Source organism: Osmerus eperlanus, unplaced genomic scaffold, assembly GCF_963692335.1.
Source record: "Osmerus eperlanus unplaced genomic scaffold, fOsmEpe2.1 SCAFFOLD_813, whole genome shotgun sequence".
NCBI classification, from domain to species: domain Eukaryota; kingdom Metazoa; phylum Chordata; class Actinopteri; order Osmeriformes; family Osmeridae; genus Osmerus; species Osmerus eperlanus.
Genome location: NW_026911874.1, coordinates 2697 through 12557, shown reverse-complemented (window position 1 = coordinate 12557; position 9861 = coordinate 2697). Strand labels below are relative to the sequence as shown.

Sequence of the window (9861 nt, the reverse complement as noted above, 5' to 3'; positions counted from 1 at the left end):
ACACAGAGATAAGTATTACACAGCTTATGCTCCCACTATGTAGAAACACTAGGGGACTAAACACGTATCAAGACCTGTAAATATAACAACTAAACAAAACAAGTATGAATAATTTGCTCACTATAAGAGGAGGACGGTGTCATTTGTAAGTTACAAACTTACAAACTTGTCATTTGCAAGTTTAACTTCTAATTTCGCAAGGCTTTTTCCTCAGATGTGTTGTTCTCATATGAAAATAATGGACCTTGACTTCCCATCTAGTGGTGGATGATTAGTATTACACCACAGTTGAAAAAACATTTTGTAACTAGTGTCTGGATCTAATCTTATCATGTGTCCTCTGGTCTTGTTTCAGGGAACAAACAAATAACAAACACGAGCAAACATCTAACCGATGTTTATCAGTCTTTTTGTCTGTCTGTCCATCTCTAGGCCTGTCTTTATGTCTCTGCCTAAATGACTGCCTGTCTGCTTGTCTGTCTGTCTGCCCATGTCTGTCTGTGCGTCCGTTTGCCATCAACCCTATCACGTCTCCAGTACAGAGTGCTCTTGAACCCTATTGGTGCCTGGGACACAAAACACCACATAACACCACAAGCTCCCTGGAGAGAGACTGGGCATTCTACCTCGAACACGCCCCTGGAAACGAGTTGCTTTCTATCTCAACTCATAAAGTCCAACAGCTCACAGCCAGACACACGTGACAGTAACGCCATATTACATATGGCTATCATTAGATGGTAGCGCAGGAATTCAGTTTCAAGCTGCAGGAGGTCTGTGCGGCTTGACCATCCCAGGTGGACCAGACAGTACCCCAGAAACCCCCAATCACCATCTTCCACAGACACGTGACCGAGCACCCCTGGGACCCCCCCACACCACACCTGGAGAACATATCAGGCTAGCCAGCTAGCCAGCTACCCGCTAACGGACGACTGACAATCTGACTGGCTGACAGCTGGAGCAGGAATGCTAACTTTAGCTTGAAGCAGCTGTGATTACAGGAAACTCGCCAGTCCCACTCCACTTCCTGTCTATGGCTGGATGACTTCCTGAACCCCCACCACCACCACACACATACTTCACTTTCATTTGGGCTGAAGAATGTGGAGCGGTACAGTAGGGGGGTGCAGCCTAATTATCTCATTAAGACAGAGAGGAAATCTGTAGGGGGGCAACAGAACAACTATTTCTGATGGAAACAGAAACAATGAAAAAGGGGTTGGGGTGACCTGAACTAAAAGGAAGAGTAAAAAGACGAACATTGTGTCTGGGAGTTTGATGAAGGACTATACTATTAAAACAACCGAGCATGTCATGGCCGCACACTATCTATTTACTTAAACTTACAATAGGTAAGATTGAAAAAGGAAAAAGGTTTAGTCTCCTATAAACCTGTTTATGTAAGCTAATAAGGCCTTCTGAGAGTTGTTTAGCAACACAAACAGCTCAGTGCCAGGGAAATGTCCATTTCCAAATTTTGGAGCGGCCCGCTACTTTCCAGCCAATTATGTTCCAGTGATCCTGTTCCAGCCAATCACCTTCGGTGAGGCAGGTCCTCCTACTTGGCTTATCTTGTGAAATCAAAGGACTAACTCAATCTAACTCAAGTTGGATGAAAGCACAGAAGTTCAGACACGAATTGGGGCCACTTTATTTCCCTCCTTTATCCTTATTTTACAATGTTACCTACTGCAGCTTTACGTTGCGCGTAGGTTCACATTAACACTGGGGGGAGCTAGAGTGCTGATGGGCCATATGGTGGTCCATATGAGCCTACAGAAGAAGACTCATTTCAAAGTAGACTCCCTGCATTCCACATTAGAACACACATGGATCCACTTCCGGGGCAGGAAACACAGGAGAACACACATCACGCACAGCTTCAAACGCTCGGGGCCCTCCGCGGCCCCGCCCATACACGCCATGACCGTGACTCATCGCCTCGCAGAGAGAGAAAGGGCCAGATGATCTCGGGAAGACCAGACCAGATGAAACGCGTGACTAACGCGCCAAAGAGAGCCTTCTCTCTCAGCTGGTGGACGGACAAGTGTGGGAAGAGAGGTTGGAGTAGAGCACACCCTCCGAAAAAAACAAAAACAAACGATCTTTACTCTGAATGGAAGATGTGCGGGCCTCTGCAGCGCGGAGCGCGTCATCATGCTTGACGATGGGGTCTATGGATATTCTTCCGGTTCAAAGCCGTGTTTTCGTTGATCGGTTTACTTACAGGCAGCATCAGGACTGTCCCTGGGGGTCCTGGCAGACCATCCGCTCCAGGAAGACCAGCACGACCATTAGGGCCCCTGAGAGAGAGAGAGAGAGGAGAGAGAGAGAGAGAGAGAGAGAGAGAGAGAGAGAGAGAGAGAGAAGAGAGAGAGAGAGAGAGAGAGACAGAGAGAGAGGACAGAGAGAGACCGGGAGAGAGACAGAGAGAGAGTGAGAGGGGAGAGAGAGAGAGAGAGAGAGAGAGAGAGAGAGAGAGAGAGAGAGAGAGAGAGAGAGAGGAGAGAGAGAGAGAGAGAGAGAGAGAGAGAGAGAGACAGAGAGACAGGAGACAGAGACAGAGAGAGAGAGAGAGAGAGAGAGAGAGAGAGAGAGAGAGAGAGAGAGGAGAGAGAGAGAGAGAGAGAGAGAGAGAGAGAGAGATACAAAGATACAAAGTAGAAAAGGACAAAAAGACAGACACGTCAGATGAGAACTATGTCTGTGACCACAGGCACCTATGTGAAGCTCCAGACCAGACCAGTCACTGGCACAGCCAGGGATGGACGAGTTTGTGCGGTGGGGAGGATTGGGGTCTGGCCCTGACTACTTACCCTCTCCCCGGCCTCTCCTGAGCTGCCTGGGGCGCCAGAGGGTCCTGGGGGTCCAGGAAGACCCTGCAGAGACACAGCAGATATAATCATACAAACAAATTACTCACGTTAAATGAAATATTGTACATAAATACCCACACCACGGGCTGCTAACACTATCTGGGCTGAGGGAACTGGGAGCTGGCAAGGAGCCCTGCTGACTTCAAACTGTGTCTCTCTCTGTCTCCACTCTCTCTTTGTGTTGCCAGGTTCACAGGGAAGGGAGGAGTACGGTACATAGTGTTCCCTCTACAGCCCGTGCTGGACTACCAGAGAGAGAGAGAGAGAGAGAGAGAGAGAGAGAGAAAGAAGAGAGAGAGAGACAAAGAGAGAGAGAGACAAAGAGATAGAGAGACAAAGAGAGAAAGAGACACACACAAAGACAGAGAGAGAGAGAGAGAGAGAGAGAGAGAGAGAGAGAGAGAGAGAGAGAGAGAGAGAGAGAGAGAGAGAGCCATAGAGAAGGAGATGACTTACTGTTGGTCCTTCAGGCCCAGGGGGACCCTCCACCAGCATGCCCTGAAACACACACAAACACACACACACATTAGAAACACACACAAGAAAACACACGTTGGAAATGCACACAAACATATAGCAACTTGGTAAACAGCCACAATCTTGAAACATACACATCATACTTTCACTCAATGTGTTTGTGTGTGTGAGTTTCGGTGTGTGTGTGTGTGTGAATATGTGTGTGTGTGAGCGCGACTGTGTGTGCATGATTGTTTATTAATCCGCACACATTCATGGTTGCATGTCTTAACACATCTGCCTATCTGTCCTCCATCCAGGAGGGTTTGAGCTGACGTGATCTGAATTCCTCTCTGTCACTTCATCTCAACCTGAAGAAACAGTTCATGGGAGCTCATCTGGGAGGAAGAGGAGGGCGAAGGGGGTGAGGGGACTGATTGGTTAAGGCAATGTGGAAACCATCCAACATGCCCTCTGGTTGGCTGGTTGTGATTGCCTCTGTGGTTCCCTCGAGATCTCACAGGGTTCCAAGGTGCTGATCTGGGACAGGATGTAAGTCAGGACTGTCCAATCAGGAGCAGGGATGACTAGAAGTAGTCTCTGCCGCAGGAGAGTAAGCTTAAGTTTCAGTTTCTTGCTAAGAGTGTCACTACTGTAAAATGTAGAACGTTTTAAATTGTTTTTGTAAGTAAACAAGCTAAACTGTGGATTTGTGTAGGGTTCTGCTTTGAGAAGGTACTATATGGTAGCCTGGGAACCAGATAAATCTGCCAGCTCACGTTTTATGGATCTGGCAAACCTCCCATTCAAACAGATGGGACCAGAATCTGATTGGACCAATCACAACCATGTATCTGAGATGGCGTGGGATTAACTTAATGACTACAGAAGCACTGTTGAGGTATTTTTGTTAACAACCAAGAAAACGTTTTGTTGCTCTTATTGGTTGTATCCATCCGTCCAGAGGCATTTCGATCTGTGCCTGTTGATACCGCCCATTGGAATTCAAATAAGAACTGACAGGTTCCCGACTCAATCACTGTTGCGAATCGGTCTGGCAATGTCAGGCTAACTATACGGTTCTCCATGTGAAATCTAGATATAAGCACATTTTCAGTTGTTGTTCCTTGTTTTGGTTGCGTGGCTTCTCGGTTGGGTGTTGGCTGTTGGTGACAGGGTAGCGTCCGGCTTTACTGTGATGACAAACATCCCATAAACATATCCTAACCCTCCGAAGGGAATCATGGGAGCTTTGAGCCGCTTCCCACGGCGCCCAAATGTTCTCCTACGGCTTCAACCCTGCCCCACTGCCTCGCTGTTTCTAAGTTGTACAGTATGTGCGTGTGTGTGAGTGTTTGTGCATGTGTGTGTGTGTGTTTGTGCGCGTGTGCGTGTACATGAACCTCGGGTCAAATCACTCCTCTGAGCTAATGTCAAACACCTGAAGGCTGTGCGTGGACATGGGTTGTGATGTTTGGTGCAAGTTAACAGTGACTGATCACTGCAGTAAACATAGAGAGCTGTGTGTGTGTGTGTGTGTGTGCACGTGAGTGTGTGTGTGTTTGGGGAGGGGGACTGCATTGGTGACTCTCCTCGTGTATTTACAGTTTGAGCAGGAGGGAAGGCTAACAGGCTAACTTGTTCTGGGTGGTATGACAAACACATGCACACGCTCAAACACAGTAGATGTGCTCTGTCACACACAGACACACAGCTGAGTTTAGTGTGTTTGAAGTCGGCCATCTGTGGGGTTTTTTCAAAAGTACTTCTGAAGAAGAAGAATGTCAGGTCATTCAAATCTCTCTCTTTATGTCACCTTTTTTCTCTTTCTATCTGTCCCGCTCTTTTTTTTTACATTCTCTCTCCTTCTCTCCCTCCCAGCTGGCTTCTCTCTGGCCCAGCCAGTGTTTAGACACTCTGCACAATATGCAGAGGCCTCCCTTAGGTCATCCTCCATGTTGACGCTCCAGATGTAGCCAGACAGGACTGCTGAGATCCTGGCTTGGTCCTGGGGGATTCTGACTGGGACCCAACATGTCTTGTTCTGATTGGGCTTCAGAGAGGGTGTGTTTGTCCTTGAGACGCATGCCATTACTAAGGCTCTTGATGATGTTCTGTCAGCCCCCCACCCCCCCCCCCCACCCCCCCCCCCCCCACACTCAACACAAACACACACTCATCCAATCAGACCCCTGGTGCTGTTCCAACCCTCCCTCATTCAGCTTCATTACTTACAGGCTCAATGACGGCTGGCTCTCCCTTCTGACCCTTCTCTCCGCGAGCCCCGTCGACCTGAGAGGGACGTGCACAAGCAGTATTAACACGATGACGATGACGATCCTCGACATTACAATAATCAAACCCTCAACGAAGACACATCATCCTCCTGATCCTCACCTGTCCGTAGTACTCGTCCGTTTCAGCAGGCAGAACCTTGTCAGAGTATTCTCCGTAGGAGTCGTACATTTTGTCTCCGTAGTCTTGAATGTTCTCCTCTGTGAACTTATCCAAATCCCCGTAATCGTCCTCCCCGGCCTCGCCCTGGCCCGTTCCCGTGGCGATGGAGCCCCCGGCTCCGGCCCCGGCGCTGGCAGCTCCGCCCCCCGCACTGGCCGAGCCTCCGCCAGATACGGAACCGCCCCCGACAGACGAGGAACCGCCCCCGCCAGATACGGAACCGCCCCCAGCAGACGAGGAACCGCCCCCGCCAGAAACGGAACCGCCCCCGGCAGACGAGGAACCGCCCCCGCCAGAAACGGAACCGCCCCCGCCAGAAACGGAACCGCCCCCGGCAGACGAGGAACCGCCCCCAATGGCGATGGTGCTGCTGCTGCCGCCGGCGCCCCCGATGGAGTACTCCTCTCCGTAGGACAGGTCGAAACCCTCACCATAGTCATCATCATAGGCTCCTCCCACCTGTAAACAGAGGGAGAGAGAGAAAGAGAGAGAGAGTTAGAGAGGGAGAAAGAGAGCGTCAAAAAAAGACAAAAGACCAAGAGAGAGAACAAAAAGAGAGAAAGAAAGTAAAAAAATTGCGCAAAGAGAAAAGATGAAAGAAAAATAGTTTGACCAGATATCTCTGAAAGTTACCGAACTGCGTCCATTTCGTCTGAATGCTTTGACATGAGGATTTTCCCTGACACCTGAGATTCCCTGAAAGAATGTGTGTTACTCACCAGAGTATTGTTGAGTGTCATGGTGACAGATGAGTGTGTCCCTCCACCGCCAGGTATGATCTTCTCAATCCCCGCCCCTGTGCCCAGGTCCAGGTTGGACCCCAGAACCAGGTCTGCTTCGGCTCCGGCGCCCGTGCCGGTGATGGTGACGCGGCGGGAGGAAGTGTCGGGTGAAGCGGTAGACTCTTCGTAGTACGTCTCGTAGTCGTCATAGATGTCATCGCTGTCATACGGGCTGGTCTCCTTGCCGTACGCTTCTTCGCCAGTGGCGGCCGCAGCGCCGTGAGCTCTGGCTTCGCCTCCAGCTCCGCCTCCAGTTCCAGTAGACGAGCTGACACTGCCGGACGAGCGGGCACCGCCCGACGAGCTGGCACCGCCGGACGAGCCTGCACCGCCGGACGAGCGGGAACCGCCGGACGAGCTGGCACCGCCGGACGAGCCGACACCGCCGGACGAGCCGGCACCACCGGACGAGCCGGCACCACCGGACGAGCCGGCACCGACGATTCTTGTTGAGCCACTGGTCAGTTCTTTTCCCTCTGCACCAGCCGACCCCATGATTGAGGTCATGACCTCCCGGTCTTCCAAGGTAGGCTGGAAAACAGAAATCATAACTTTATTATCAATTGGGTTGAATAGGGTTACATGAAAGTAGTCACAAGTGGAGGAGACATTCAATGTCAACCACGACTACCCATACAAAATAAATACAATAACTAACTTTGGTCACAATGAAAGTGAATGACACTAGTTTTGCATAAAGCCCCCTCCCCCTCAGAGGAAAAAGGGGAGGGAGAGAGGAAGTGAAAGAGAGAAGATGAGAGAGTCAGAGGGATGGAGGGTGGAGGACGAGGTCAGGGATGGACAGAGCACCTTTTCTGTCACAGCTTCTTCTGTGTCGGGAGATGACTCGTAGGGTTTGCCATCCATGTCGTCGTCATAGTAGGGGTACTCGTAGTAATAGCTGTCCTCTTCCTCTTTCTGCACAGGTCGGGGGAAATAGAGATGGAGAGACTGTTAAAAAGAATATATACATGAATAAACAGAGAAGGAAAGTGAAGGAGACAGAGAGAGAGAGAGGTAGAATTGATGAGAGGAAACAAAAAGACCAACAGAGGCTTCCTTCAGAGAAAGCAACTTGTGTGTCTGGCATTCTTTAGGTGATATGAAAGATGTATTCTGAGCTTTAAAAGCCCATCATTGGTATATCATCACTCATCCGGATGTGTGAAGCTGAACTTTCGGAGCACCAGACCCCTGACCCCAGAGTCAGGCCAGAAACAGGCCAGGAATGTTGACTTGTCTGTGTCCTCGCTCTCCCTCTCCAAATACACCTGACAGCAGCATTGAAACTATGCGTTGCTACTTGCTACCGAGGAGGCGGGGGAGAGACAAATGAAGCTTAATTGGCACGTTTCCAAATGAATCTGTCAAGCGTGGATCTGTCATTTTCAAATCTTGTTGCTGACTGCCCCTTGTTCCAAGACCTTGCTAAGCGTATTTGCCGACAGGGTGAGCCAGGGCATTGGGAGGCGGGGTTGGGTGTCGGTAGGTTTGGGGGGGGGGGGGGGTATCCCTGTATCCCTCAGTTTCCCGAGAGATGGATTGCAAGTAACAAATAGAACACATGTCGGCGGTATGTGTGTGTGTGTGTTAGGTGGTGTGTGTTTGTATGTGTGTGTGTGGGGGGGCAAACTGAAACAGCTGTTCAAGAAAACCCTCAATGGTTTCAAAGTGATTTTCCTCCTTGTTCGTAGAATCCAAGATCAAAACAGAAACGTCCAGGGTCTTGCTATGTGTGCTTCGCTTCCTCGGAGCAGAGCTGAGATCAACGCTTTCCAGCATCTCAGATGGACGCCATCCAAGGGTGTGGTGGATTGGCACGACGAGCCAATGGCTGAGCCCCGGCACACCTTGGTTACACATATGGAGACAGAGCTCCTTTATTCGAGCATGGAGAATGGAGTGCTGCAGGCTTAGGCAGGTATTTAGGTGCTGCAGCTATCATTCCTGCATAGTTGATACTGTCTGACTCCGGCCTTGTATCAGCTCTGGCTCTCAGTGTCGGCTGTCATTACTTTCCCCTGGCAGAGGGGCTGCTGGCAGAGGGGCTGCTGGCAGAGGGGCTGCTGGCAGAGGGGCTGCTGACAGAGGGGCTGCTGGCAGAGGGGCTGCTGGCAGAGGGGCTGCTGACAGAGGGGCTGCTGGCAGAGGGGCTGCTGGCAGAGGGGCTGCTGACAGAGGGGCTGCTGACAGAGGGGCTGCTGACAGAGGGGCTGCTGACAGAGGGGCTGCTGGCAGAGGGGCTGCTGGCAGAGGGGCTGCTGGCAGAGGGGCTGTTGACAGAGGGGCTGCTGACAGAGGGGCTGCTGGCAGAGGGGCTGCTGGCAGAGGGGCTGCTGGCAGAGGGGCTGCTGGCAGAGGGGCTGCTCCTTTCTCTCACCCACACAGTTCCTTCTAGCAGCCTTTGCAGCCCAGTGAGATCAGGGTGTTACTTTTAAAGATGATGATATAGATTAGGATATAATAGTAAATTATAGATTAGGGTATATGATAAGATATATTGTACATGATGGTATATTACAGATAAGGATATTAGGGCACATATAATGTAGGTTACTATAGTTTTTCACAAACTTTACTCTTAATCCCTTTTTAAATGTTTTCTATTCTGAGTGAACAGAGGAATCGAGGAGAGTAGATGACAGCAGAGCAGAGCTGAGGAGAAGAGAAGAGAGGAGCTGCTTCAACTCACAAATTCGTCCGTGTTGGGGTCCTGGTTCTGGGGCTGATCAGGAACTGGGACCTCACAGTCGGGGCTGTAGTGCTCACAGTAGTCGAAGGCGGCGCGGTGATCTGCTACAATCATCAGCTGCTGGATATCTCCCTGGAACCACACAGGAAACAGGAAGTCATCAGACCAGAACAGAACAGAAAGTATTGATGGATATTAACAAACAAACAAATGAAGAAGTAACAAATGATTAGTCTCACCCCCAATGACTTCCAGAGGAAGTTGTTTCATAAATAACAGAGTAGAGAACACATCTGGGTTTAACATTGTTATGCGTGAAGGACACACAAAACGTGGTTGAGAGGCTGGGACAAGCCATGACTAAGGGTCAAGGAACTCTGGCCTGGAGCTATGGGACAGGCGAGGGAACAGGACTTGGACAGAGTCACTGTGACACACACACACACACACTCTTTCTCTCACACACACACACACACAGACATGTTGTCTTACACACACATGCACATGGACCAACTAAACAGCCTGCGGTGTACGACAATTTCAACCGCTGTTTTCCAGATTAATCATTTTGTCAACACGAATGCCGTAATCCCTT

At 50.2% G+C, this 9861-nt stretch overlaps 1 protein-coding gene across 1 annotated transcript; it reads right to left on the bottom strand.

The window, feature by feature from the left end:
- Window positions 1–2143: 2143 nt before the first annotated feature.
- Window positions 2144–9403, bottom strand: LOC134016723 (loricrin-like). Its single transcript, XM_062456042.1, has 8 exons — window positions 9267–9403; window positions 7385–7492; window positions 6512–7105; window positions 5733–6251; window positions 5571–5627; window positions 3336–3377; window positions 2823–2882; window positions 2144–2308 (listed from the first exon to the last, which is right to left on the bottom strand). Exons 1-8 carry the CDS (start codon window positions 9378–9380, stop codon window positions 2159–2161), a joined length of 1644 nt encoding a protein of 547 aa, XP_062312026.1. The 5' UTR covers window positions 9381–9403; the 3' UTR covers window positions 2144–2158.
- Window positions 9404–9861: the final 458 nt, after the last annotated feature.

Bases quoted from the DNA above. Each gene is read 5' to 3' on its own strand.
- LOC134016723 (XM_062456042.1), bottom strand. From the start codon at position 9,380: ATGATTGTAGCAGATCACCGCGCCGCCTTCGACTACTGTGAGCACTAC. The intron at 3,378-5,570 runs GTAAGTAATGAA...TGTGTGTTTCAG, and splicing joins AGCCAGCCGTCATTGAGCCT to GGCATGCTGGTGGAGGGTCC. The intron at 2,309-2,822 runs AGGGTAAGTAGT...TCTCTCTCTCTC, and splicing joins GCTCAGGAGAGGCCGGGGAG to AGGGGCCCTAATGGTCGTGC.